The sequence below is a fragment of the Anguilla anguilla genome, chromosome 9 (genome assembly GCF_013347855.1).
Source record: "Anguilla anguilla isolate fAngAng1 chromosome 9, fAngAng1.pri, whole genome shotgun sequence".
NCBI lineage: Eukaryota > Metazoa > Chordata > Actinopteri > Anguilliformes > Anguillidae > Anguilla > Anguilla anguilla.
Window position 1 is genome coordinate 13,163,479 of NC_049209.1, and position 27,933 is coordinate 13,191,411.

Here is a 27,933-nt window from a genome sequence, read left to right on the forward strand (position 1 = left end):
TTCACTGAAAATAGTGTTTCAAAACACTCATGTTCATTTTAACATCTGCAAAATTAGACATTAAAAACGATTTACCTCATGATTTACACCTTTCTTTTTTCTAGATATACAACCAGTTAAAACATGCAATGCAACTGCCCTCTACTGGCCAAAAACATTGCATTGCCAGTAAACATTTTCAAAACTTCACAACATTCCAAGTAAATATGAACAAGGGCAGAACCGTCTTTATTTACAAAACACTCAGCCATTTAAAAATAGCAAACATTTGCGTGTTATTCACAAGTTACTGGGCCAAGCCACAGTGACATGATAAACGGTAAAAAACGTACTTACATTTATATAGACAGACACAAACAAGAAACACTTCAATTATTCCACTAGCATATGGCATTATGGTCACATAAAAACTGGAATTTAAAAAATCTCATTCCATACTGGTTTCATAGAAATAATGTTTTTCTTGCAAGCATGACCTATATTTTAATTTAATTATTTTAACAGAATTATACAATGAGCGTAGGAAAAAGGCTATAAAATTATTATATGTATAAAAATATTGAACACAAACACATTATCTAATTACAAAACCTTTTCTTTACATATATAAAACAAAACTGGCTTAATAACATACAGGATAAATAGAAAATATTTACAATGTTTTGCCTATTTTTCCTCTTTTATTTTTTTTTCGTCCACTATTCACTTCTGTTCACTTCAAGGCTTCCTCTAGTTTCGGAATATCCACAGCCGGAATTTTTGCCACTTCAAAGAACACGCTGTAGGGAGAGAACAGATGCCCTTTTGTTAAAGTCGGTGACATACACTCAGTTCCGAAAGTTATGTGATACTAGCTGGTCGCTTAAATTTAAACAACAAATAAACAAAAGGCTCTGTTGGACAGAGGCCCAACACAGACACCCATCCCAATAGCTCAATTACAAATAGGAATCAACAGCGGGGAAGTTTCACCTGTGGGAGTACTTGCTTCTCACAGCTTTCAGCTTGTCATCAGAGGGGCAGGCCACAATGGAGTGGAGTTTCCTCACTAAAAGGCCCAAATCTGAAAGCGTGTATCCTGTGTGGAACTCCAGAATGGGCGTCTGTAGGGAAATTAATCACAGGCACAGACACCAATGAACAGGCTGAATCGATGCAGTAGTTCCCAGCCCGGCTTCGCAGTGGTGCATGGGGGAGGGTTAATTGGCAAACGTCCTGGAGGAGAAACAAAAGCAGTACTGGGCAGACGCTTCCTTACCCATCCTCCCAGACCCTTCATGATCAGAGCCAGCAGCAGGCAGGCGCTAGCCAGGAGGGACGCTCGCTCGGGGATCAGCTCCACCTCCAGCAGGCTCAGCTCACACACGTACCGCGCCAGCGTCAGAGTCTCCATGTTGGCTTGGACACACTGGGGAGGCAAAGATCCTCAGTAAGATAGCACCCCCGACAGGGGACCAAAACAACTTGTCGGAGACAAGTCATCTTTTACCTTTGCCAGCAAATAACAAAAACTGGAAATAACATTTAAGATAGTTTTACCTGTATCAACTGCTGCTTTTTAGATGCAGTATTATATTTAAAAGGATCACCCAAGGGTACATACGCAGCTTAAATTCCATTAGATCACAGCAGCCATTTGATTTGTCACAAAATAGACCTTTAATGCAGCCAAGCACTCCAAAATTATTTAGACATGCAACATATCTTAACACTGCCAAATGTGTAAAAAATGCAAAGCTGCACAAAGTATTTAGAAACCGAACATGAGGTCCTCTGCAAATTGCCAAATTATAAATATGAAGACAAATTTATTCAAAAATAAAAGATTTTGGGAATAAGCTCATTCCCAAAGTGGAGGAATAAATAAGGCACTGTAGGCATAAATAACTGCAACAAATTCCAAATAAATATTTAAGACAAAACGGAAAAAAAAAAGATCCAGTGAAGGAGGCCTGGCTAGCAGATTGCTGGCTTCTGTAAAAGGCGCTCTCACTTTCCAAGAAGACAAAAGGTCAGAGGTGAATGTGGTGTTCTTTGTTCAGGCAGTGCTAATGGTCCAAAGTGGTGCATCATGACTGCTAATCCAAGCATTTCCTGGTTTCTTACACTAAATCTAATTTGAGTCCAGTCAGATCTTCATTAATTTCAGTCTGTGAGCATACATGCATGCATTATTATATATATATATATATATATATATATATATATATATATACACACATATATATATATATATATATATATATATATATATATATACAGTGAGCTCCATAATGTTAGGGAAAAAGACATTTAAGGGTATAAAAAATACCCTTAAATAAAAGGTGAGAATGTGCACTTTGACTGTGCAAACAGTTTGATTAAAAGTCTAAAATTACATAGAGAACAGAGCCAAATCAAAAAAGACTGTCTTTGTCCCAATCATTATGGAGCTCACTGTATATAATTTGCATAGCAGAAGTGGCTTAACTCCAGAATTGAGAATGGTTAGAGCAGGAGCAATCACCTTGGCGTATCTACGGAGGAAGCGGTAGGGAACTGGGATGTTGATGTCAAACTTCAGCATCTGCAGGATGTTGACCTCCATGGCGATCATTTCCTCGCGCTTGTAGGCGTCATCACAGATGTACAGGAAGTCATCAATGCAGGGTGGGCTGCGCTCCTAGTGAAAGAGGGCGAAAATATTGGAGTTGAGAGAAACTGTGTGAATGGGTTAAAATTGAAAACAAAAATTTAACTAAACTAAATTAAATTAAACAGCCCAGTTAAAAAGGGGAAGTTCATCCAAAAATGAAATGAAGGTACTACCCGGACGAGTATGTCAGTTTCGCCGAAATGTGATGAGTTTAGGTACACGCTGCAGCTCATGTTGATAAAACTCACCATCTTGATGCGCATCCATCTTCATGGTTTTTTTTTTTTTTTTTTTTTTTTTACTTAATTTGTAAATAAAATACCAATATTGGCAGTATGGCAATAGCTACACCCATGTAGGCTTACACACTGTATGCCACCGTTTAAACCAAACACTGCAACAGAAAGAAAGAACACTTTCTTTTCTCTTTGTTTGCAGTGCTAAATAAACCGAAGTGACTTTGAAATCATGGACATCCCTCCATTCATGTCAGATCTGTCTGTGGGCAAAATGAATGCTCCTTTACCAAACCACTGTTGTCTCCTTTATTTGCTTCTGCAATCGGTGCGACTCGTGTTTTCCGATCAGAACTGGAGAATCTGAAGTGCTCGCCACTGGTGTGGAGTGAAAAAAAACACACTCTAAAAAAAACACTTTGAAGCTGCAATGAGTGTAGGTATAGACTTTTGATTTCTTTTGACTTCTCCCAATGAGGAAGGGAGAGCGAGAGGGAGAACTGGATGGCAACTACAAATGATTGTTTGTCATAGAAAATACTGCCGAAAGGTCACCCGCCAAAGTGGCTAGTATGAGTGTATGAGTTGCATGCCACTGCAGAATTATATGCGCATTTGCCGGGTGTTCACGTCAAGCCCTGCAACCATTAATTACTTTGTAAAGAGACGTTGCTGTTGAATTTTTCAAATGAAAATTTGCTGCATTTCAGGCCACGCGAAGATGGACAGGTGAGGTGCGTTTTATCAGGGTGAGCAGCAGGGAATAACAAGAAAGCATGTTACATTTCAGCGAAACAGTGGAAGGACAGATACTACTTCGGTAAGTGGAAACTACATGCATTAAAGCTCCAGGAAACTAAAATGTGTTAATTATTTTCTGATGTATTGCTTTAACACTTTTCTCCATTCAGAAATGCCAGAGAAATAGTTTAAAATGATTCTTGCAACAAAAAAAAATTACATAAATAAAAGCTTGTGCTGAAACTGGCTTGCTTTCCACCTTGGTTGAACACCAGGGTTTCAGTGGGTGGGTTAAATGGGTGTTAGTTACATAACAAAAACCTTAATTGCAGTGAAATCCTTTCCCCATGTAATATGTAAATTACGCTTTTAGCCACTTGTATGGGTAAGGCCAAGTTGAAAATACCCAAGCATTGTCCCTTCTCTGAATGCAGAGAAAGCAACACACTTTTTTCTTCTCACAAAAATGAAGAGCTACAAGAAATGAGTTTTATTTCTAGAGTTCACCCGCACTGCAATATTGCAATAACCTGTAAAGTTAGTAGTTAGTCACAGAACTTGGTGGATTGGAAAGGCCTGCTGTTAGCTAGCAACAATTAAATGGCTTTCAAACTTTAAAAAGTGGAATCAAATACTTTTTTATTTGGGTTTAACATCCGGTGTTTGAGACAGCAATATAGTCTAATGTTGTTAATGCACTGAATCATCTTCAGGTTTAACTATATGAGGTAAAGCCTAGTTTATGTTGTGCTTTCTTTTGTTTTGTCTGGTAGTGTAAGGTTACTGCTCTCACTTTTAAGAAGACAGTCAATTGTAACCTCTGGAAATCATAACTACAAGCTAAATGCACTTTCCTAGACCTTTAAAAAAATAAAAATAAAAATTTTCTGCAGCACATTGAAAACTCCACAGGGCTGGCTAAACCCCGTCCCATTCTGGCTTTCACAATACCACTCCCCCGTTTTTCCATTGGTCTCTCACCTCAAACTTGGAGGCGATGAGCATGGACGTAGAACCAATAAGCTGCAGAGATTCCCTGAGGGCTGCAGTGCAGGACAGGTAGTGGTCAGTCAGCTTCACAGCTAGATACAGCGTCTCGTGGTTTAGCTCGAAGTTCTCCTGCATGTGAAGCAGAGGGAGCACTATGTGAGGACTAAGCAGGTATGACCAACACCAGGCTGTCAGCCAAGGTAAGGACTGAGAATCAAACAAACCAGCATCACCACGATCTCATTTGCTCACCTGGACCTCAACCATCCAGTCCACCAGAATGCCTCTCATGTCCTTATTCAGGTCAGGTTGTTTGTGCAGGTAATCCTGCAGGACAAATTTCTCCTGTGGAAGACATGTGTGACAGATAATGGTGGGTTATTTCATACGTCATCTCTTTTCTCCATCTTTTCTCAATGCAAAAACCCAAGGTGTATACATTCAATCCTTTGGGTTGGGACATCAGATTCCTTTTTCATGACAACTTGGCCTCTAGGATGACATGTTCATTTGAACCCCCAGCTCCTCATATTGATGTTTACCACAGTATGAAAGGATTGATCAATACAGTTATCCCCAACAGCCCCCCCCCTCCCTCAGAATTCAAACAGAAGCTGACCTCTCTGCCCTTCAGATAGTCAAAGATCTCCTTGGCATACTCTGATGTCATGCAGCAGTCCTTGCTGTGCTCCTTATCAATGTCAAACTCCTCAGGCACCTGTAAGGAGATTGTGTGTGTGTGTGTGTGTGTGTGTGTGGGGGGGGGGGGGGGGGGGGGGCAGGGGGCAGTAGGTCAAAAGAAACATGTAAAAAAATAAAATAAAATAAAATAAAATAAAATAAAAAAACATTACATTTAAACATTAAAACACAGTCGCTGTGCCCTCTCCAAATTCACATAAGCCCTCTTACTCGCACCAGCATCCCATTTCATTGGATGAATAATTCCCTCTCTTTTCTCCTCAGGTGATGTGAGGCAAGAGGTCAAGAGCAAAACAACAGTTGTGCATCACCAAGGTATGACATCAGCACATCATCCATTGTCATAAAATTCAAACCGAGAATGCTCAGGCACTGTACAGAATAACCTGCTATAAAAGGAAAAATGTATATGTGCACAAAAATAATACACATATAGTATTATATATTATACTTTCCATCATATACACATAGTAATGCTTATTACAATGACATAAGTAAACAAACAGTGCCACTGGTGTCTTTCACCGACCTTTTCACTGTCAAAAATATGCTTGCCACAGCAGCGTATTCTATCTGTATAGGTAAAGTGACTAAATTTCTGTTATCGGATATGTTTTTCCCCAAACATGTATCAGTTAAAGTAAGTGAGGTAAAATTATTCAAACAGTGGCAGGAATATCTATCTTTGCTTATTATATGGCTTCCACGAGTGAACATTTACTTACTAATCTCAAGTCTGTTGAGATTCACCCTTGAGAATTCCACCTGTCTCCATCTTTACAACAAACAATTAATTCTCAACTTGGAGTAATGTTAAAAATATCCAATGAACAGAACCTGTCCTCACCTGCCCTGGTTGATCCCTAGTAGGTTGTTCTGGGGATGCCTTTGGTTCTTGTACAGGAGATTTTCCCAGTTTTACCTGTTCGGACTGCTCCTCTGAGGTGAGAGAGCCCAACCTACAACAGGACAAAACAAGAGGAACTGCCTGGTCAGAGCAAGACCACAGGCTGAACACTTAAGGACAAATAGCCAGCAGATATTTTTGTAACTGTAAGAGTATTCTTAACGAGTGAGGATTATTAGCAGTGCAAAGAATTGTATTATATATCTTTATAACTATTCCAAGATTCCAAAAAATCTTTTCTTTAATCCAGAGTCAAGCTGCTTTCAAGCGGTACACTCCATGGCCAAAACTATGTGGACACCCCTTCTAATTAGTGGGTTTGGCTACTTCAGCCACACCCATAACAGGTGCATAAAATCAAGCATACAACCATGCAATCACCAGACAAACATTGGAAGTGGAATGGATCCTATGGAAGAGCTCAGTGACTTTCAACGTGGCACTGTCATAGGATTCCACCTTTCCAACAAGTCAGTTTGTCAAATTTCTGCCCCGCTAGAGCTGCCTTAGTCAACTGTAAGAGTTGTCATTGTGAAGTGCAAACATTTAGGGCAAACAACAGCTCAGCTGCGAAGCAGTAGGCCGCACAAACTCACAGAACAGGACCGTTGAGTGCTGAAGCACGTAGCGCCTAAAATAATCTGTCCTCAGTTGCAACACACACTACAAAGTTTCAGACTGACTCTGGAAGCAACGTCAGCACAAGAACTGTTCGTTGGGAGTTTCATGAAATGAGTTTCCATGACCGAGCAGCCGCAAACAAGTCTATGATCACCAAACACAATGTCAAGTGTTGGCTGGAGTGCTGTAAAGCACATCACCATTGGACTATGGAGCAGTGGAAGCGCATCCTTCCCAGAAGAGTGGAGGCTGTTACAACAGCAAAGTGGGGGAACCAACTCTATATTAATGTTCATGGTTTTAGAATGAGATGTTCAACAAGCACATATGGATATGAGTGTCCACATACGTCTGGCCATGTATATATGATATTTGCAAATATACTTCAGTTAGACAATTAAGCTTAAGTTCAAAATATGAGCTCATCCTGTAGAGGATAGAGGGGAAGCAAAGCAAGAAAATAACTATAATAATATAATAAATCACTTCTTCTGGTTGGCTTCATTTTTCACAGTAACTATACTGCTTTTCTGGATCTTCTTGGTGGTCTTCTCCTTCTTTGTACGGTTACTGGCTTGGACCTTGTTAGCCTGTTAAAATCGATAAACATGACATGAAGAATCTTATTACCACTAGAGTGACACCATCCATTACGCACTTGAGCAAACCAAAGTAAAAACTGAGAACTGCACAAATTTGGTCCCTGTCTTTTCTTCTCCCCAAAGTAGAAATGATGACCATACCACTTATCGATTAAAAGTAATATCTCATTGTGAACCAAGGCACACCTGTTCCAGGAAAAAGGGTAACTACAGTGAAATCTCCCAGAAATTTAAAGAAAACCCAGAAGGTGGTGTCGTAAAATTTGTAGCATTCACTTATTCATATCGGTGCACTTTAAGCTTAACACACCACAAACATTGATGTTAGGGGTGCAAGCTGGTTTGAGTAACGAAAATTTAAAGTTGCACCAACCCTGTAAACTTACAATTCTGATGGCCACAGCATCATCAACATGATCCGAAAGACACAGGGTCAGACCCTAGGTTGGGTAAATGAAACGCATGAATTTTTCTGCACAATTCACGATCGAAAGGAACACACATGCGTACTTACATTGGTGATGTCTACAAAGGCTGATCTTTTCTTAGGCGCTCCTTGAGGAGAGGAGGGGGATCTCTTAACTTGGAAAGCTTCTTCCTGGGATGCACAACGCAATTTAGAACATCGCTAACCAACATTGTGTTTAGCCGGTAAAGTCCGCATACAGTTACTCCTTGAAGATAGCTATAACATCATCTATACAGAATGAATACGTTAGAAATGGCCAACATATAATTCTGAAGCTTATAAAAGCGATTAACTAGATAATATGCCCACCATCTCTCAAAAGCAATCGCGGCAAATCATAATATCATATTGCCATAGCAATGATGACAAATTACAACCCAAGAAATTCCCAGCTAGAATGACCGACTTGATTTACCTGGTTCTCCACACTGGGTACGTTGGCATGCTGTTTAGGGAAACAGCTACTTGGCTTTTTCCCCCTTGGAAATGGCATTTTCACTAGAGGTTTTCTTTATTTCTAAATTGAAAAACAATCGTTGTGGATAATGGAATTTTAGTCATTAGTAACTATACACAGCTACATGTGCCTGCCCCAGCCATTTAGATAGTTAGCTTGACGTTAATAATGTTAGTAACTGTAACCAGTGATACCGATTATGAAGCAAAAGCGCGGCTGGAAGCAAATCGAAATTTAAGATTAAATAATGTTAGCGAAAGTTTGTCACTTTCCCCACCACCCAACATAAAAACGGAGCAACCTTGGCTAGCCAATTTAGCTAACAAACAATCCTCCTCATGCTAGCGAATCCGCTCTAATCTACTGTTCAATAACTGAAATGCAACTGAATAACAAATTTATGCTTGAAAGATCAACAGTCCGGCAATAAAATAACTATAAACTTACCTTTTACAATTGACCTGATTTTTTTCTTTTTTCAAGGTTTTATACAAAATCCTACTACATACCACAAAGCACCTATTAAATACTTGCATTAGGGCGATTTGAAATCTGAAAAAGTGTGTCGAAGCTGAGACATCACACAATTGGTTTAGAGCCACAAAGACCAAACCAATCAGTGTTGAGCTACGATGCCGTTGGTAAGAGGCGGGGTCACTAGAATTTTCAAACTCCTTAGCAACCAATCAGAATCGGATAAACAGGACGCGTCAATAAACGTTATTACAAAAAAAAGAAGCGTGGTGACGTATGTAAACAAGGGAGAAACCCAAAACAAACCCAAAATCTAATCTACAGTTTAAAGAGAACTTTATCATGTGAGATAGTACTGTAACCTTTGTTCATTTGTTTTATATATGAAGACGTTAAGGTTGTCGAAACGTGAAGTTATTTCATATAAAGATTAGTGGGTTGTCGGAACGTGGCTGTTAAGGATTTTGAGCTTCTGCTCTTGATTATTTAATTCGCTCAATCATGTATTATCTTAATCTGACATTTGTATAAACAGCAGCTACCGCCACAGATTTACCCTCAATGTTTTAACGTTACTGTACTCAAGTACAGGAGTGGGGCATCGCAGTTTATTGAGCAGTCAGAAAACTAAAACTAAGGTAGCTAATTGGTTGGGGAAAAACAACACGCAGTCCAGGTGGTGTACTACCAAGTGAGATTACGGGGTTAGCGACCTAACCCAAACTTTAACCCTGGGTTTTCCGTATCACAAAACTGACTTATTTTAAATCGGGGTATATATGACTTATGCTGCACGGCTAACCTAATGTAAAAAGGCGCCTCCATTCGGATCCCGTAGAGCCACGGAGCGTACATATGATCTGGAGACAGTCAATGTCTGGAGAGGGTAAGAGGCATGCATACCTTTGCATTAAATGCGTGCAGTTAACAAGACAGGAAAGCACGCTTTCAGCAGACCCACAACTTGTGAAGCCCGGATGTAAGCCTGTACTGCGCATGTTTAGGGAAAATGGTTGGATCTCCCATTAACGTGAAAGGGGAATATCTAACTTTTTAATGCAAAACAAATCTTCCCCAATGGTTGCTACTCTGTTGACGATCGTTACGTTTAAGATGAAAAGTAGATTGTGAAGTATGTCATATTTAATAAAATATGTTTTAAAAAATTATCAATATTTTCCCAACACGTTTGGACCGAAACAACCATTGTTTCACATATTTCAGCCAATGAGTTTCCCACACCGATTATACAGATGTAAAAGCAATAGTTCAATTTTTTTTCTTTATTAGTTAACAACATCGAGATAGAACAAGCAAGTGAGCTTCTACTTAAAACAAAAAACGTGGTCTATATAGGCTGAAATAGCATCACGTGCACATTCTTATTAGTCTAATTTGTCTGTGAGTATTCTGCGACTCGGCCTCGGCCACTTAGAACAGACTAAAAAGAGACTGTTTCACATTACGTCCTGAAGCCTAAAAGTATATATATTTCCTTTTGGGAAATTCTCCACCCATAGTTAGACGATAAGATTGATCGCCGAAAATTTACCGACGAGGTTTTATTAGTGAAATCACATTGTTTCGATGAGCTAACTCTTTGCCCTCAACGTGCGCAGTAGAGGCTGTGTGTGTGTTTTTTAACTCTGGGAAGCCAGTGGCAGCTGTAACACAAAAGAAACAGACTCCTGGTATCCCCAAATTGGGGCACAATCTTGGTGTTACTTACTGCCAGTACAATCGTGTAGTAGCCATGGATGCGTACTTGTTTTCATTTATCATGGACGTTTTCTTAGACATTAAGGCTGAAACTGGGGTTGTATTCTACATTACATTTTTTAAAAAGCATGACAGATGTTTGTTTTGTTTTACTCTTTGTAATTTTATTCAGTTTCTGATTTACATTTCAGATACTATAAAACCTGTACTGCAGCTCACTTATGTAACATGTTGGATAGTCATAAAAGTGTTTTGCAATATTAAGCAATAGCAAGTTAAATAACAAATCAAACTTCATGTCTACAATTGTGCTACATGCCCACGATTAAAAATACAAACACCATGCCATTATTTAAGAGTGCTTAAGGATGGAATATTATTTCCTGCTCTTTTCATTCTCACCTGCAAGCACTGTGTGCATCTTTGTGTTTAATGCAGAGTTACGTAAACACCAGAGGTGGTAAATCCAGCTTCAGAAAGTAAAAATCCTTCCCAGTATTTTGTTCCAACCAACTGGGTTTACTAAATACCCCAATTGTTTGTCCAGGAGGTAGGGAAAATTAGTGAAATCAGCTGGGTGAGCTCATGGGTGGAAGGAACACATAGCAGGACTTTTATTTTGTGACCCCTGGACCCCTGCACCTCTGTTAAACACAACCTCCCTGAACCCTGTAAAACTATCTGGAACACATGAATGTAAAGATGAGGCTGGGAACCATGCACAGTGGCCCTGCCTTAGCCCAGAGCACAGGATTCACACCTGAAGGCGAACCATCCGCTCCGGTTCCCACACCTGAGAGAGAATACACAACAAGGGGTCAGACAAATAAACAAGGGTGGAGGAATCATCTTTCATATTAGTTGTGCACAAAATTCAGTGTTGAATTTATCAGCTCTCTTGAAACCTTTGGTCAGAGTGTCTGACTTCACGTTCAACCAGAAAACAGTGCGCTGCTGTGCCACAGTAGCCCTGAAACACAGACATAGAGGGATACAAAGGGGATTAGAGCTTTCAGACATCTAACGGCTTGTTTGCTATGCAGTTAATATGCAGTAGCTGACAGTCTGGAGAGTTACAGCACAGAAAATACTCACCAGTTATATGGAATGAGTTATATAAGTAATGAATATAACTGCCTGGACGTTTCTGGATTTAGGTTAAATAATCTGGTATTGGATTGCTCACATGAAGTACATACTGCTGATCCCACTAGGGGGCATCCAAGAGTAAACAGTAGAGTTGTCTTTCACATTGGTGTTGGAATGGGTGATGGCACTTTTCTGGTTACCTGAGCACTGCAAAACATACACATCTCAGTCAGTCCTATTAAAAATACAAGCCACTTAAGTTAACCTGTTTTGAAACTTGATCTTATGGGCCACATCAAGAAGTTCAGCAGACAAGTGACCCACATGGAGGAACTGGGTGTTTGTTGGGAGGGATTGCCAGGTCCCCAGGGCACTGGCAGTGGACTCCATGCGAGCCTCCAACAGCACACCTGCGTAGTCTGGGCCATTGATGGTCACTGAAACAATAATGAGAGCGGCAGACTGAGAGAGACAAAACAACCATCACAGCTATTGCAGGTTTACCATTGCCTCCCAGTTCTTTTGCTGACAGCAACAGAACAAGGTCTGTAATAAGGTCAAATACAAAAAAGGCTCCACTGTGACATTGTTGTTGTCATATTATTTACAGAGAATCTGCAGATATTTGCATCAAAAATGGATTTTATATATTTACTTCTATGCATTGCCAAAGATACTACTGTATATGTTCACATATTCATACACATTTTCCCTTTTTAACTAAAAGTCACATTTATCAGTGAACAGGAACAGTCATCACATGACATAATAAAAGGCATTTCGAGTAATGGGAGTCCATCCTTATAAGAGGAAGCTACAGATAATAGTTGACCTCAATCAAAAATAATGCACATTTGTGCATTTTCTTTGAAAAATTAGCAAAGCGTGTCCCGCACCAGCACCAGAATTTTTCATTTTTCTTGAAGCTGTTTCCACATACAGGCCTGTAGTAAGCATACCGTTCATACATTTCTGTGATATATCCAAAAACTGATCTTTCTAAAAGTAGAACTTTCTGAAAACTGATCTTTCTAAAACTATTCCTTATATTATTATTACTATTCATCATAATTTTGAGAGGAGCACAATCAGAATAAAATTACTGAACACCTTCCAGATGTTCCTTTAAATGTGGCATTTAAAATTAATTTGACCTTTTACATGTTGAACTACATATTTTTTTTCAATCAATATGTATGTAGGTTTAGAGTGCATGAGACAATGTTGTTTGTTGACTCTAAGCATCTGTGAATTTTTCGATCCTGAAAGTCACATAAAAAGAGTTCATTATAGCATAGCATGAGCTGCTGCTGCTTCATCGTTAACATCATTATACATGCAATTCTGTAGGTGTGAAGGAACTGCAAACAGTACTTTGTTTGATAGTACAGTTTTCTATTTTGCAACACTGGGATACTGGGATCTCTTTAATTCACTTCAAGCTATTTTTCTTCAAAAAGTTGTGGAAATCTACATAAAATCTATTGAGAAAACATTAAAAACAACAAACAAATGTCTGTAAAACTGTCCTTGTAACAAAATTCTAGCTGAGCCAAATAGGGACAATATATGCTCTAGTTAAAAGCAGTCTATCCCAGTTTATTTCTCGCTAAAGATTTCGCTGTGTTCCCGAAAGTCACCTGTACAGAACTCCAATGACTTAGTAAACTTATCCTACAACTAATAAAGAAAACCAAATAGCACTTTCAAATAAAGCATGCTGGTGGAAAGAGTTAAAAGCTGTGCAACAGTATCTGTTACCTGTGACAGGCTGTCCGGGCTGAAAAGTGCGGTTGCTGGTCTGGATGCTGTAGGGAGCTGGAGAGGGCTGGGGCTGGACCCCATGGCGAGGCATCATGTCCTCACAGGCGGAGGATGGGGCACCAGTAGGGTAACCAACCGTCAGAGAGAGAACTTGCACAAGGAGCACGTTCAGCAGCAAGGTACCCATCCGCACCGTCATGTTCATTCACAAGAGCTCCTCGCCAAAATCTCTGGCAAATACACAATCACCTCAATCCACACTCACACTCTCTCTCCTGTGAACACAGGTGCGCTGAACAGCACACTGCTTAGCCAGGCCAATGGCTTTTGTTCATAGTTATTGCTGAGTCACTGTGGCAGTTTTTTTTTCTCACAGCACCCTTCTTTTTATCCTGCATCCTCTGCAGTTATTTTTCCCAGCACAACCAATGTGTGGGTCAAAGTATGGCACAAAGATCACAAATTTGTAGCTGGAATTTGGTATTTGGCCTCTAAGATATTTTTATATCATACATCAGACTTCAATACACCTGTCACAATAGAAGAACTAGTGTCACTTTTGTTCAGCTGAAATTAGAAGTTAAAATTCTAGGGACATTTTAAAAATCAATTGTAAAATTGCATCCAACAAAATACTCATGCTCATGAAGGTATTATAAGGATATATATAAGGTTATATACACTTTATCTGAGCTTATGACAGTGCATGTACTATAATATAGTTCGCTTTCTGCCTCGCTTTAGTTTTAAGGACAAGATCTTGTATGTTTTATACTGTAGCATATACTACAGTTAAGTTCTTACAAATAAAATTACTGTTTTAGTGAGTAATTTAACCAGGCATTTTGCTTGAGCCCATGTAAGCATGAAATTGAAACTTGTGGATTCTTGAATTTATATTGGCCTTTATGTTTCTTCATGGAACTGTACTATGAAGGACTACTGAATGCAAGTTTTTGTTTTTAAGATGAGAAAATAAGACATTTTTATGTACCCAAAAGTGTTGAAACTGTTAAATGTATTTTCATTTATTTCTTTTTAAGTTAGTAATCAGAAAAATGGGTTTACCTTTCTACTTGTCCTTTTTGGTGGCATTCAAATAGCAGCAGCATTTACAAAAGAAAGAGCAACTTCCCTCTGTGAAATTGGAATGCAGCAAGTCCATACTTTATGAGACAAAAAAGCATAACAGTGAAACTACTGCACGCCATCTACACTTTGTAAAAGCTTGGTCAAGCTATCTGCACCTAAACTTGTCTAGATTCTTTCTTTTTACTGGAGGAATTTGGAATTAGGGGATGGCAAAATCCTAGCCACCCCTATACTAAATTCATGGAGTAAAAATACACAAATATCTTTGCAAGAATACCTGGGAAGCAGGGCCCTGTTTCACAGAGCAGGATATAGCCAGATAACTGGGCTGAGTAAAAGCCAGTACCCTCCCAAATCTGGAACATGGACTGAAGTAAAAAAAGAGCCGTTCCGGGTTTTACTCAGTGCAGTTATCTAGCCAGCTCAATAATCCTGCTTCGTGAAATACCCCACAGGACTTTCATTCATTTTTTAGTATTTATTTATTTATTTTTGAGCATGCAGGTAGAAACTTTATCTGCTGTACATTTGCATCACAACCAGGTTACCCTACAGAGTAATGCAATACATTTTTGGTGCACATAGCTTGACCAAGCTTTTTCAAAGTGCATGATCGTAGTGTGAAACTGTACAATAAGTGTGTAGCATCTCATAATCTGCATGTTTCAATTCATGTATCTTCTGTTTGTAGTACTGTGCACATATTAATACTTCAAGTATTAGTAATACTTATTGCTTCTACTAGCTTGTTTTCCCATCAGCCAAATAGCCTGTTATTCCACTACAAAGCATCTCAACGTTAGTAACAGAATGCAGTATCTGAAACTTACAAATAAAATTCTTAGACAAACTTGACACAATAGGTGTGACAACTTGCATTTTAACACTATCTGTTACACTAGCATCTGTTACACCACGTGACCATATGAATGGTCCCTTTTTCTCAGCGATCGAGTTTCCGAAGCGTTTTGGTTGCCTTGGAAGCAATCGACGGCAACAACACAGTCCTTGAAAACACTCCAACAGTAAGGTAACGTTATACGATTCTTTAGCTAACAGCGTAGCTATCATGTTTTATACATTCGTCACAATAAATGTTATACATTCAAGCATTACTGTCTACACGTTTTATTTCCTCATATTTCAGGTATAACTTAGTTATCGATACATCTACAAATTACACGGATGGCAAGAGGATTGACTTCTCTTCGAAATATAAAAGTCTGTAAAATAGTGAAAACTACGTTCGATAAAAAAATATCTATCCAAACAATTTTTTGGTCCCAAATAAATACGAAATGAAAAATATCGAGTGGACCTCCTGCAAGGAGTTTACAATCGACCTCGGAAAGGAACAAATTGAAAAATATATCAATGTAAGTACACAACAAAATGTTTGCCATTCAAACTATCAATGGTATCAGCCCTGTTATCTTGCTGGCTAACTTAGTTGGAAACGTCATCTATAAAACACCATTAGCATGCATGGGAGAAATGAACTTGCTGTTGTCTTTTAGCCTGTGTTTCTTTAATCAGATGTGGGAATTGGATCCAAGCTGGCTGTATAGTTTAGTGTTCTTAGAGGAGAAGGACCTGGAATTTCACAAGCAGTATCACTACAGAACTCTATGGAGCATCCCAACTCCACAGACTCCAATTCCAAAGGCCACTGCATGTGTCTATTTTGTCATAACAGTTTCCAAGATCAAGCCACAGGTAATAGCCTATAATCATGATATAATAATAGGGTGCTTAATCTTGCAGAGGACTGTTAGTCAAAAAAGTCTAATTGTATTTAATTGTATTTACATGATAGCTCCTTAATCCATCTCAGCAGTTAGTAATAAACATTACACAGATATTGAGGTCAAAGCAACTGTGTAGAGAACTATGTGAGAGGTGGTTGAGTTGAAACTGCAGAAAATCATGGTGAGAACTTATTAGTAAAGTCATTGATAATCTGACCACAAGCCAAAGTCATTGAACCCTTAGAATATCTTATCAGGAACATCAGCATGTAAGTACATCAAAAAAACTTTTAAATCATAATTTACCCTAGGAAAAAACAAATGCATATGACAAAAAGCAATACGGGTAAAATAATTTATTTCTCACATTTGCATTTCTTTTTCCCTCTACCTGTAGAGCTTACCAGTAGAAGTGTATTATGTTGTGGAAGCATGCAGGCTGAGACACAGGTATATCTTAAACACGTCTTGTCTTTTCTCTGTTCAATACAGAACTTCCTCCGGATGACTTTTTTTTTCCCATTTCACAGGCCAGGAAAAACAAGTTTTAGAGAAAAGTGGCTAAAAGACATCATTGAGAGCAAGACTCTACTTCAAGAAACCATCAACTTCTAATAACATACATTATCATTTTCCTGTATCAAAAAACAGGATAATTTACAGGATTACTGAAAATTGCAGAAATTGTAAGCATTACACAGATGCATGCATTTTTATTGTTAAGTGCACCATGTATTATGAGATTACAGATCACTTAGTGAGAGCTCAAAATGGTTTTCATTTGAAAAAAATCATATTAATGTTTAAAACAATTCTGGGATTACAAGGTTTGGGAATCTGTTCACTATGTACACACAACACAAAAATACACATTAATGTTCTGGGGAAATACTCTTTTAAATTAGAAAATCTATTTTGTAAATATTGTCCTCATTTTGCCTTAAACTTAAGTCAGAACCCCTTCCAATACTGAAATATTTACAAATATGTTTCTGTAAATTTCAGTGATAAAATAAACACAATGTGGGGCAGCATACCATGGGTGTCTCTGTAAATAATATAATGTTGGGTAACATCAATAAAATGACAATAATACCATAAGAATAATTTAAGTCTGTATTTGTATAACAAAACATTTTAAATTATAAGGAAAATGGATTTGGTACTGTGGTAGGAGAATGCTTTATTTTTCTTCTTTGCCTTTTGTTTTCCTGTACACCATTTCCCGGAAGCTTGACAGGATCTTGTTCTCCCTCTTCCTGCGCTCTTCCTGGTTAAAGGATGCCAGCGCTCTCTTTTCATCTGCACTATAGATCTGGTTTTCCTTTCTGAGACGCACAGCCTCCATCCGGCGATGCCTAGAGTTAAAGTTAGCATGGTTAATATGTTAGCATGGGTGTGTGTCAGAGAGACTGAGAGGAGGAGTGCATGCACATGTGTGTGCGTGCGTGTGTGTGGGTGGGTGGGTGTGCTCTGCACGTGTGAGTGAATACCTGCTTCCACTCATAACATATCCAGACTGCTCAAAGGCGGCAATCTCATCACTGGTCAAGCCAATTTCACCTCTTCTAGGGATACGCTTTCCAGCTTTCACATATTCTGCCATGGCAGCGCCTTCACCTGGTAACAGCGCATGGCCATAGCTGCAACAGGAAGTAGGAAGAAAATATTAAAGTGCTTTCTAATGAAAACGTGTTCAAACCTGCATCACAAGTACATATTATTCTTGAATCAATCACCTAATGGTATTAACTGGCCATGTTAAAGATACGCACTTGAGAGGTTTGTCATCCTGGGACAGGTGGGTAAGGGGAGCCTCAGGACCAACAATATGTTCATCACTGCAGGTTCTCTCCACCCACAGCTCCCCATTCTGGTCCTCCTCTTCGTCTTCAGACTGATCGCTACTGGAATCGCTCGACTGTTTCCGGCTACGCTTAATCTTCTTCTTCTTTGATTTCTTCCTGAATGGGATGCAAAGAAACAGCACAAACAATTTAGTGTCGGGCTGTAACCATGCTTCAAAAGTGAGTATGAATGAAAAATAAAAAGGTTACTTTTTGCTTTTTCCTTTTTTCTTCCTTTTCTTCTTTTTCTCTTCTGTAGAACCAAAACAAAATGACTTCACTTGAAATCAGCTTAATACAGCACACGTGTATGGGTTTGTCAAGGTGATTACTGATAGGTGTCTTACCGTCAGATTCACACTCTGACTCACTATCCTCTGAATGCTTCCCGTGTTTCTTCTTTTTGGACTTTTTCTTCTTTTTCTTTTTCTTCTTTTCCTCTGTAAATTGTGAACATTATTTTGTCTTAGTTAAAATGTCAATTGTCTGATCCAACAGAATTTTCCAACTTTATTGTTAATGTGCAAGGCTGAATAGGCCTAAAGCTCAGTGCTAAAGTCAATGTGTGGTCCCACACGGTAATGCACATTCACCTGTGATTCAAACCTTCCGGTTCTCTTGCGCCTGTACACCTATGCTTTAATGATAAAAGCACAATTTACCTTCTGAGCTCGAATCAGTGCTGTTGTTTTTCACATCATCCTCAACAGGGGTATGCTCATCAGAACTGAAATAACATCAACAACAATAATAATAAAACAACGTTCTAAAACAAATATTTTGAGGACTACACAAATGTGTTACTAGCATCTTTGAAATAAACACTTTTCAACACATCCATATCAGATAAGAAAAGACCATCATTGAACCTTTCTATGCATTTACATCAATCGGAGTCAAGGTGTTTTGCTTACTCTGGTTCTCTAACCCTCGGCGAAAAGCCCCAGACTTCTGGCGCCCCTAGTTCCCCGATCCTCTCTCTTTCTTGCAGCCGCCTGTAGTGGGAAAACAGCGAAATGTTGCGCGAGGTCTACAAAATGTAAGCTCGCCGGGGTGCACAGCATCAGCAAGACATTTCCGATAACCTAGCAATGAAAACATCTTGTCGCTGCCGTATAGCGTCATCCCTTTTGCTATAATGGTCGAAACGGGATCCGTGGCCGTGTCTCCCGTCTCGCTGCTGCTGCTGCCACGAATCTTTCTCCCTGGACCGGGACCGGGACCGGCTTCGAGAGTTCCCCGCGTAAAACCTCGTCCCGCTCCTATCCCTGAAGTCACACCACCGCGCCCGTCGGTCCTCTTTGACAGAGTTCCCGTTGTGCTTGCCGGATTTACTTGCGGGGCTTCTAGAGCGACTCCTGCCGCTGCCGCTGCGGGACCGGCTGCGTCGCTCTTTTTTCGGACTGCTCACCCGGTCGGAACTGCGACTCGTTGACCGATGGGTGGGAGGCATGCCTTACATCTGTGCCACATTCCAAAAAAGGAGACATATCAGTATTGATACATTCATTAAACCCAAAGTGTAGTCATACACCTAAATACCCTCCTTTTTAGACATTAAAAAATAGCACTGAAATACTGTTTTAATCAGTTTATAGTTATAGATTAATTGTTTTTCCCATTCAATTATTGAGATACCATAATAAGTAGCAAAAACAGCCTGCTGAGTAAATAACAATACTAACACCAGGATGCTCGTCTAAAATATTAGTGAATGGGATACCTTTTATCTCTTATGGTCTATCTTGAAATTGGCGCATCCACCCACTTTTTCAGCCAATCGGGCCTGGCTACTGGGAGACAAGAGTTGCATTAGTGGCTACAATATCAGTCAGTTAAGAATTACATTATTTATTTATTTACTTCTTTCTCTTTATTTATCGATTTAGGTTTAGATTTTGTGTTCTATTATATGAATTCTAACAGATTATTTGCGATACAGGAACTAGGCCGGGGTACATAACTCTGGTCCTAGGGCAGGTCTGCATGCTGGTTTTTGTTACAACCAATTACCTTAGTCATTTTCTGACAGCTCTATAAACTACAGCAGTGTACTCCTGCACAATAGTTTTTTTGTTTACACTTTATCATTTTGATCCAGAAGTGCTTGAGATATTAAAATGGCTGGATATGGTATATGGAAAATGGAGAGGGACATATAGAGGTGTCAGCTCTAAATGTATTGCAGGAAAAGAGCCCAGGCATCACAGAAGGATTGGATTCTGTCTTTTAGTGTTGGTGTAAGTTTTAATAGGCACGATTGTTCTCTTAATAAGCTGAGCCAATGGATTTTGGATAGTTTTGTTCTGTCTTTACAATTGATTAATATAACCTTTTTAGCCATCATTAGTGATTTGAGTATACATGTTTTGTATTGAAGGAATGTCTGAATTGTGGATAGGTCACCCAGCAGTGAGGTAGCTGGGCTGATAAGGTTGCTGATGTCAAGGATCACCTTCAGCTTGCTCATGATCTCCAACCAAAATGATTTGATGGAGGGGCAAAGCCCCTCCCCCCAAAGGGGGAAAGTAATTGTGTATCGTGTTTGGGAAGTGTGAGCACATGTTGCTGTCTGCATATCCCATGAGATGTAGTTTGTGGTTAGTCATGTGAGCTCTATGTAGGATCGTGTACTGTATAAGTTGACTCTTTGAGTTCTGGAGAAAGTGTTATTGCATATAGTTTGCCATGTAGTGTCAGTATTGTATATTAAGGTCTGATATCCGTTTTTCTATTGGTATTGCCATGCTTTTATCTAGAGAAATGAGAAATAGTATAGATTTTAGTTTTTTTTTTGTTTTTGTTTTTTTTTGGGGGGGGGGGGGGGGGTGTTGAGATGGCTGAATGATGTATAGAGGGGTGGAATAGGACGGTGGAATTTGTTGGTATCAATTTTACTCCATAGACTCCTTAGGATGAACTTGCTGTCTGCGGCTTTAGCTGGCAATTAAACTAATGTTAGATCAAGATATGATCAAGCTAATTAAATAACAAATAAAAAATGGACAAAAAATAATAATAAAATACTAACAAAATCCTGAAAAGGATTGGCCATTTTTGTGCACCCCTAAACTAGGCTAAATAAATTGTTTTACCATAGAATATCAGTCGTCTACATACCATGTAGAACTGTTGACAGGGTGCCATTGACATGAAAATAACTATAACTAATACGGTATTACTTACAGACAAAAATATTTCAATTGGATGGATTCATTAACTTGATATGGTAATGGCACATTAGGTTGTATGATATATATATATATAAACAACAACAGTGTATTGCGAATGAAGATTAGCGTACTTTGTAAATAAAGTTTTTTTTTTTTTAAACTGGATCAAAACTAAATTTAATTTTATTGTTTTTCAAAACTGATTGATTTTTGTTTTTCATGTGAAAAACACCTGGCTATATAATATTGTTAAATTGTACGATTGGGAGTAAATTCATATCTTGTTATTCGATATTCCTAGATCTAGCATACAGGGGATCATATTCCATCCATGCTCTGGTGAGCATCTGAAAGCTTGTCATATTTCACTCAAAGCGAACCATTTAAATGAAAATTAAAGGATGGGGACAGACGTCTAGCTTTATCACACGTTACATTACAGCAAGTTACCAGAAAAAATGTAAGATCTGATGACAGATGAATTAATTTGAGACAACGATAAAGAAATCCAAGTACGCAAGCAGACATACACGGATAGCGAAGCAACCCTTGTTTTGTTTTCCACTGCTACTGGTAACAAAGTCCCTATCGTCCTAGCTAACAACATTTAATGCTTTGGGGCTCTACAGATGTATTATTATTATTATTATTATTATTATTATTATTATTATTATTATTATTATTATTGCATAGGCTACTGTTTCATGGTCAAGGTGAGATACGACATTTTTCGAGTCGCACAGAAAGGGGATTAGTTTAGCTGTGATTGGCTTGGCATTAACTTAAATCTATAGCCTATGAGATACCGGGACATAAGGTTAGGCCATGTCTTATAAATAAATAATAGTTAACCCTCAGTTTAAAATACCTGTAGCCTATTACAATGACTAACTTAACGTTAGCTATAGTCATATGTAACCTGATGTGGATTAGCTCTGAGCCAGGCCGTACTGCAAAAATGTCAGAGCTATAACGCAGACAGAGTAACAAATTACATATAGCGAAATCTATTACATAACGGTACACCTAATCAGAATATTTGTACATAGCAAGAATGAAAGCGTCAGCGTGTAAAAAGAGTACGTTAGTACTCACCGAAACGTCACGTTTTTCAGACAGTTTTTTTGTTGTTGTGTACAAGAACGTTGTGCTTTGCTGAATATTCTCTCCTGTTCAACACAAAACATGTACTTTCGTTCCGTTTGAAGAATGCGAGTTATCTGTCCGTTGCGCTTGTTATCTTTAATATAGTCGCAAGCTAGCCCTTGAATTCAATATTTCAGAAATATTCACAATAATAGAGAAACATTACCAGTCATTTGAAATAATCTACAATAGCTGTTGTGCGTTAAACATAGCAAACAAATTCCTGAATAAACACTATTAAGTATTTGTATTGACTCTATAACTGAAAACTATATGGTAACATTAAGCAAAGAAACTGCAGTACATTGCTATTAAAATAATACAACAAATGCAGAATATACCTTCAGTTCTTAGTAATAGCACTGGTGTAAAAAAAACTAGGGCGCCCTCTCTGGGTCGTGTGCTAGTAAGTCACAAAGTGTAATTTGTCAGAAAGAAGCTCTGTGTTTTTGTGTCGAAGTTACGCTGGAAGACCGGAGCACAGGCTCTGTTTTGCAGGTAATCAATACACAATCTACTACATAATGACGCTATTAACTACTTCCCGTCGATATTTTATTTAGATTGTTACGTTTCATTTAGCTGCCTCAAAATAGCAGATTACTGTTTCCGGCAGATACGGCCCTCACCGGTATGAACCAGGAAGAAAAGTCCATTGAAACCATCAATTTGTTCAGTTTACTTTACTATCTGTACTAATTTTCCACGATGGCGCATTTTCATGTAGCTGTGATGTAGAACAACGATAGATATAACATTTAAAGATCTGTGCTATTAAAGAGCAAAAGCAGTAACGTTTACACGAAAAACTCACGTCATAGGTGCCACGCCATTGCTAGGTGGCTAGCTTGGTAGCAAAATAACGTCCGCTTTTGCTTAAATCTGAAGAGAAAAAATATTTTTCATTATTTTAGTTAGCTACCTAGGTTGCTAAATATAAAGATATAACTTGACTTTTGTGTATTTTCGGTTGCTGGTTACTGTGGACTTGACAATTCTTCGTATGCCATAGCATAACGTCACTCACAATCATTGTTTACCACTCTTGCTGATATTAGCATGTGCCGCTATCTGGCTAGCGTTGGTAACTTATACCCAGCTATGTTTGGTGTTGATAAGCGTATTTTGTGCGAATCGAATTTTGGCAGCTGTTCTTACAGAGAAAATTCAACCAACTGCGCATTAGCTAACAATTTTGCCTATTTGACTTGAGTGCACCACCATAGCTTGCTGCTAATCAAGTTAACTAGCTAGCTCCTGCTAGAGCTTGCTAGCGAATGTAAACACAGCGTCAGATAGTGTTTGTAGGTCTGATCAGTAGATTATCTGCTTAGTGCTTACCAGCGACAATTACAAATGAATTTATGTCCAAATCTATGTTCAGTCTGCAGAAATGTTGTAATAGTCTAGAAACTTTGCCATGATACTTCAGGACACAATTAAAAGTACTGTAAGGCTATCTGTGTCATAAAGTTGCCATGTCTGTTTTTTCCCCTCATAGGTATGTCAAGCATAAAGTTGATTTCTGCAGCTGACACACAGTATGCAGGGTCACTACTGAAGACCTTCAGTGATCAGCGGAACAATGGACTATTCTGTGATGTCACTATAATTGTACAGAGCCGGACATTTAAAGCCCACAGGAACATTTTGTCAGCATCCAGTACTTATTTCCACCAACTTTTCTCAGTGGCTGGACAGATCATAGAACTGAATTTTATCAAGGCAGAAATCTTTGAGGTGATCCTGAACTATATCTATAGCGCCAAGATCATTCGGGTTCGCTCTGACATGCTGGAGGACCTCATCAAGTCTGGCAAGATCTTAGGTGTTAAGTTCATTGCCAATCTTGGCCAACCACTTTCCCAGGTGAAGGGCTTATCTAACTTGTCCAAAGATCAAGCTGAAGGGAATGTAAAAAGTTCACAGCACAGTACTGTGCATGTTCCAGAAAAGAGTGACCGTATCTCTCAAGAATTGGAGTCTGGAGCCATGCCCATCATCACTGAGGCATTTTCTCTATCTGCAGAGGAGTTCAAAGGTGACAGCTGTAAGGATGGGGGCTCAGACAACGATGACGTTCTCTTTGTTTCAAAGCAGGGACCCAAGAAAACGAGGAAGTCTAGCAGCACCAAACAGAGCTGTAAGCCCTCTGCAGTCATCGATGTAGATGAATCATCTGCAGAAGCCGTGGGTTCTGAGGAAGAGGAAGCAGACATTCCTGAAACAAGCTGTACTGCAGTAAAAGAGGAAAGCAGCAAGGAGAAAAAAGACCAGAAGCCCATGACTGAAAAAGTTGAGGAAGGAAAAATTTCCAAGCTCAACAGCTCTTCTCAAGCCCAGCCTGACTCTACCTCCTTGTCCTCCCATATGGAGCAGGAGCGCCCTGACACCAGCACCAGTATGCCCCATTCACCTGCGGGCTCCTCCTCCGGGGACAGCCTCTGCAGCCAGCCTCTTCCACCACAGATAGATGGCTCTCCCAAGGAGCCTTGTAACCTCTCTTTATCAAAAGATAATCATGAAGTGATAGGGGTCCAGAAGAAACAAATGACCACCATCTTAGAAGCATCAACAGAAAGACCTGGGGAATTCAAAATCAAGCTTTCTGATATAGGGCCTGTAAACAGTCCAGAAACCATTATGTCTGAGAAAGATTCAGAAATGGATTTGGTCTCATCTGGTAGCCAGGACAGTGAGAACTTTGAGGAGGATACCTACGACATTGTTCCTATGATAGTCAAACCAAGAGCAGGGGACTCTAAAGCCAAGAAGGGGAGGAAATTGCTGTCCTCTCCTAATAGCCCAGGCACACCTCCCCCTGGGGAGCAGGGAAAAAAGAGGGCTAAAGTGGGGATGGATGACCACTATGAGCTGATCATGGATGGGAAAACCTTTTACGTGTGCATTGTGTGCAAGCGTCCCTATGTGTGTCTGACTAGTCTGAGGCGTCATTTCAATGTGCACTCCTGGGAGAAGAAGTACCCCTGCCATTACTGTGACAAGGTCTTTCCTTTAGCAGAGTACAGAACAAAGCATGAAATCCAGCACACAGGTGAGCGGAGGTACCAGTGTTTATTGTGCAGTGATGTCTTCATGAATTACCAGTTGCTGTCCTCTCACTGCAAACAGGCCCACAACCAGGACCCCTCAGGCAGAAAAGAGAAGGAATACACAGACAACAACCTATATCGCCTGCTACCCTGTAAGACCCTGGAGATCAAATCATATTCTTACATGCCTGATGGCAAAATTCCCATGATTAATGAGGAAGGGATTGTCTACCATGTGGACCCTAGAGAGGGACTAACTGCTGGCTCAGACTCTTCTTCCACAATTCACGGTAGAATGATGAACTGGGACGATATCTTTGTGGAATCCGGGTCCCAGGTCTGCTCAGAGACTAGTGTGAACCCTGGCGAAGACACACCAGAGTTTGAATTTGTCATACCAGAGACTTACTGAGTCAAAGCCTGAGTATTCTGGGAATTGTGCCTTTTAAGCCAGGGTTTTGTTTATTTCTTTATTGGGTGGGGAGGGGGTCGAGGGCAGATGTCTGTACTTATATCTGTTTAGATGTTTGTTTTGTTTTGATGTCTGTTTGTTTTTAATTAACTGTATATTTTGGAAGCTCCCTCATACTCAAGCACTATTGTGGTAGCACTTGTTGCTAAGCTTTTCTAGGCTTTCATTAATTATTTTTGTTTTTATGTCATATGCTGCTTGACATTTTGTACTGAAACCATCACTGCCATGGTGATACTGATTTCTTTGCCATAAATTGTTTATACACGTTTAATATTACTCCTGGATTTTAGTGTGAATAATTAACATTCAATTTTTAGTTTATGGGTTAACTTGAACTAGTTCCATTTTTTTATTTTGTTACCCATTTGTTTTAGCTCTGTTTTCATGAACATGTTTTATAATCTGTGATTTATAATGAAGAATTGGCTTAAAAATGGCGTTATCAGGGAATCATACAAAATGCACCATTCCGTTGCAGAAGTAGAAACAGAAAATGGAACTGATCTCTGGTGAAGCCAGATAATTGTAATAAAGCAAAACAAATACGCCTCTGAAGAATTTGGCTTCATTTTACTTGTAATAGGCCTATAAGCTGAATTATTTGCATCTCATACATTCAGTAAAATAAGTCTGTAAAACCGATGTTTTTCAAAATATAATTTATGCCTTTTTTGTTTGAGTTTTCAATTGGCTGGCTGTTCCTAATGTCATGTGTTGCTTTTAAGTATTAAATCTGAGAATGTAGAATGGAAAGAAGCCACTGTATGAAAAATCTGGAGCAGCAGTACATGTTGCTAACATCATATCACACATAAATGCCCACTTCCAAGGAGAATGTTGCATTCAGGACAGATGTTCTCCAGGTCTCATGACACATCATTTCAAATTAATAATATACTGACTAATAAAAATGTGTGAAAACACCATTTTTGCAAACACTTGCATTCAAATTTTTGTGAGCAGAAAATATCACTCATATTCTTAAGTTACCATTGACAGTTACAAGTTAGCCAATGACCCAATAGGTTATAAGAAGGCAAAAATGATGGCTACTAGTACCAAAAAAATTACTTACTGCATTTGACAGTATCATACATTTTATTGTAAGGTGTACACATCCATTTAACATTACATGCAAGATTGGCAACCTAGTTTGCTAGAAAGGAACTTGTTTTAGCCATACTATTCTTCAGTTTTTCCTGTAACACTTCTGAATAATTACAATGGATATTGTTATGTTTTATATGTATGCGATATCATGCTGTGTTTTTCATTTGTTCTGTTCATTTTAATGAAAATGCAATGGGGTGATAAAAGATCTGAAAAGCAAGAAGTAGCTGCATATTTTCAGTGTCGACGTGTATGGGTTATAATGGCAAAAGTCAAAGAGTATCTCGACTTTATAATATGCAATTTTTAAGAATATACTGTAGAAGACTGTTAGTACCATTTCCACCAAGCTGTGTGTGTATATGTTTCAACGATTTGTCCATTTCAGATTTGCTGTTGACCCTTCAAACAGACCCTTCATACTTTTTGGTACAGACTGCACATGGCATATATAGTATTTGTCAATAAAAGAGCAAGGCAACTTACCGAAATGTGTTTGATCCGCTTCTGTGACCAGCACAGAAAGATGGTGGATGCATGATAACTCATCATATATCATCATGGCGAATGATGCATGATAACTAGCCGATCTGGCTTACAGAAAGTGAGGGAAATGCATATATATTTTTTCTTAGCACAAAACTGGAAAAAAATTAATCCTTCCATTATCTATACCTGCTTATCCTGGGCAGGGTCACGGGGGGTGCTGGAGCCTATCCCAGCATGCATTGGGCGAGAGGCAGGAATACTCCCTGGACAGGCCGCCAATCTATCGCAAGGCAATAAAACTAAGAAAATGTGACCATGCTACCTGGCATATGCTACCTGGAAAAGCTTCTCAAGATACCATCAGCTTGGCCAATATTTAAATACATGCACATAG

General features: G+C 39.1%; 5 protein-coding genes across 18 annotated transcripts; 2 read left to right on the top strand and 3 right to left on the bottom strand.

Moving 5' to 3' along the window:
* Positions 1 to 201: 201 nt before the first annotated feature.
* ccnb3 (cyclin B3) lies at positions 202 to 8,955 on the bottom strand. Of its 2 annotated transcripts, XM_035432082.1 has the most exons (13): positions 8,808 to 8,955; positions 8,319 to 8,420; positions 7,949 to 8,032; positions 7,821 to 7,874; positions 7,319 to 7,422; positions 6,152 to 6,263; positions 5,222 to 5,320; positions 4,855 to 4,947; positions 4,594 to 4,731; positions 2,507 to 2,662; positions 1,259 to 1,408; positions 973 to 1,103; positions 202 to 779 (listed from the first exon to the last, which is right to left on the bottom strand). In XM_035432082.1, exons 2-13 carry the CDS (start codon positions 8,394 to 8,396, stop codon positions 713 to 715), a joined length of 1,266 nt encoding a protein of 421 aa, XP_035287973.1. In that variant the 5' UTR covers positions 8,397 to 8,420; positions 8,808 to 8,955; the 3' UTR covers positions 202 to 712. The 2 variants fall into 2 exon arrangements, with proteins under 2 accessions (XP_035287973.1, XP_035287974.1); XM_035432083.1 differs by lacking the exon at positions 7,821 to 7,874.
* Positions 8,956 to 9,132: 177 nt separating this feature from the next.
* akap14 (A-kinase anchoring protein 14) lies at positions 9,133 to 17,128 on the top strand. Of its 3 annotated transcripts, none has more exons than XR_004766928.1 (6): positions 9,133 to 9,720; positions 13,413 to 13,585; positions 15,446 to 15,523; positions 15,646 to 15,874; positions 16,035 to 16,214; positions 16,644 to 16,881. XR_004766928.1 is itself a non-coding variant. In XM_035433680.1 (5 exons), the coding sequence occupies exons 2-5, from the start codon at positions 15,797 to 15,799 to the stop codon at positions 16,859 to 16,861; spliced, it is 396 nt and encodes a 131-aa protein (XP_035289571.1). In that variant the 5' UTR covers positions 13,449 to 13,585; positions 15,446 to 15,796; the 3' UTR covers positions 16,862 to 17,128. The 3 variants fall into 3 exon arrangements, 1 of the variants encoding a protein (XP_035289571.1); XR_004766927.1 differs by having other exon boundaries at positions 9,134 to 9,720; positions 15,446 to 15,528; XM_035433680.1 differs by lacking the exon at positions 9,133 to 9,720 and having other exon boundaries at positions 13,449 to 13,585; positions 15,446 to 15,874; positions 16,644 to 16,696; positions 16,777 to 17,128.
* Positions 10,103 to 13,758, bottom strand: si:dkey-251i10.2 (uncharacterized protein LOC562682 homolog). 4 transcript variants are annotated; one of them, XM_035433675.1, is made up of 5 exons: positions 13,404 to 13,752; positions 11,967 to 12,079; positions 11,740 to 11,849; positions 11,459 to 11,523; positions 10,103 to 11,346 (listed from the first exon to the last, which is right to left on the bottom strand). In XM_035433675.1, exons 1-5 carry the CDS (start codon positions 13,609 to 13,611, stop codon positions 11,231 to 11,233), a joined length of 612 nt encoding a protein of 203 aa, XP_035289566.1. In that variant the 5' UTR covers positions 13,612 to 13,752; the 3' UTR covers positions 10,103 to 11,230. The 4 variants fall into 4 exon arrangements, with proteins under 4 accessions (XP_035289566.1, XP_035289568.1, XP_035289570.1 ...); XM_035433679.1 differs by having other exon boundaries at positions 11,206 to 11,346; positions 11,843 to 11,849; positions 13,404 to 13,755; XM_035433678.1 differs by having other exon boundaries at positions 11,206 to 11,346; positions 11,753 to 11,849; positions 13,404 to 13,754.
* On the bottom strand, positions 16,588 to 23,645 carry LOC118235828 (NF-kappa-B-activating protein-like). 8 transcript variants are annotated; one of them, XM_035433669.1, is made up of 11 exons: positions 23,227 to 23,645; positions 22,362 to 22,435; positions 19,817 to 19,883; positions 19,221 to 19,555; positions 19,008 to 19,088; positions 18,756 to 18,820; positions 18,441 to 18,533; positions 18,304 to 18,346; positions 18,022 to 18,210; positions 17,740 to 17,889; positions 16,588 to 17,604 (listed from the first exon to the last, which is right to left on the bottom strand). In XM_035433669.1, the coding sequence occupies exons 4-11, from the start codon at positions 19,544 to 19,546 to the stop codon at positions 17,430 to 17,432; spliced, it is 1,122 nt and encodes a 373-aa protein (XP_035289560.1). In that variant the 5' UTR covers positions 19,547 to 19,555; positions 19,817 to 19,883; positions 22,362 to 22,435; positions 23,227 to 23,645; the 3' UTR covers positions 16,588 to 17,429. The 8 variants fall into 8 exon arrangements, with proteins under 8 accessions (XP_035289560.1, XP_035289562.1, XP_035289559.1 ...); XM_035433671.1 differs by having other exon boundaries at positions 19,817 to 19,886; XM_035433668.1 differs by lacking the exon at positions 23,227 to 23,645 and adding an exon at positions 22,754 to 22,889.
* Positions 22,803 to 27,535, top strand: LOC118235827 (transcriptional regulator Kaiso-like). Its single transcript, XM_035433666.1, has 2 exons — positions 22,803 to 22,910; positions 23,914 to 27,535. Exon 2 carries the CDS (start codon positions 23,916 to 23,918, stop codon positions 25,875 to 25,877), a length of 1,962 nt encoding a protein of 653 aa, XP_035289557.1. The 5' UTR covers positions 22,803 to 22,910; positions 23,914 to 23,915; the 3' UTR covers positions 25,878 to 27,535.
* The last annotated feature ends 398 nt before the right edge of the window (positions 27,536 to 27,933 follow it).

Bases quoted from the DNA above. Each gene is read 5' to 3' on its own strand.
- ccnb3 (XM_035432082.1), bottom strand. From the start codon at position 8,396: ATGCCATTTCCAAGGGGGAAAAAGCCAAGTAGCTGTTTCCCTAAACAG. The intron at 8,033-8,318 runs GTAAATCAAGTC...TGTGCATCCCAG, and splicing joins TACCCAGTGTGGAGAACCAG to GAAGAAGCTTTCCAAGTTAA. The intron at 1,104-1,258 runs GTAAGGAAGCGT...ATTTCCCTACAG, and splicing joins TGAAGGGTCTGGGAGGATGG to ACGCCCATTCTGGAGTTCCA.
- si:dkey-251i10.2 (XM_035433675.1), bottom strand. From the start codon at position 13,611: ATGAACATGACGGTGCGGATGGGTACCTTGCTGCTGAACGTGCTCCTT. The intron at 11,524-11,739 runs GTGAGCAATCCA...TCTGTGTTTCAG, and splicing joins ATCAGCAGTATGTACTTCAT to GGCTACTGTGGCACAGCAGC. The intron at 11,347-11,458 runs GTTTCAAGAGAG...ATTCTCTCTCAG, and splicing joins GTCAGACACTCTGACCAAAG to GTGTGGGAACCGGAGCGGAT.
- akap14 (XM_035433680.1), top strand. From the start codon at position 15,797: ATGAAAAATATCGAGTGGACCTCCTGCAAGGAGTTTACAATCGACCTC. The intron at 16,215-16,643 runs GTAATAGCCTAT...CTCTACCTGTAG, and splicing joins TTTCCAAGATCAAGCCACAG to AGCTTACCAGTAGAAGTGTA. The intron at 16,697-16,776 runs GTATATCTTAAA...CCCATTTCACAG, and splicing joins GCATGCAGGCTGAGACACAG to GCCAGGAAAAACAAGTTTTA.
- LOC118235828 (XM_035433674.1), bottom strand. From the start codon at position 19,546: ATGCCTCCCACCCATCGGTCAACGAGTCGCAGTTCCGACCGGGTGAGC. The intron at 19,089-19,178 runs GTTATCGGAAAT...TTCCCACTACAG, and splicing joins CAAGATGTTTTCATTGCTAG to GCGGCTGCAAGAAAGAGAGA. The intron at 18,211-18,303 runs GTAACCTTTTTA...CATCCCATTCAG, and splicing joins AAAAAAGGAAAAAGCAAAAA to GAAGAAATCAAAGAAGAAGA.
- LOC118235827 (XM_035433666.1), top strand. From the start codon at position 23,916: ATGTCAAGCATAAAGTTGATTTCTGCAGCTGACACACAGTATGCAGGG.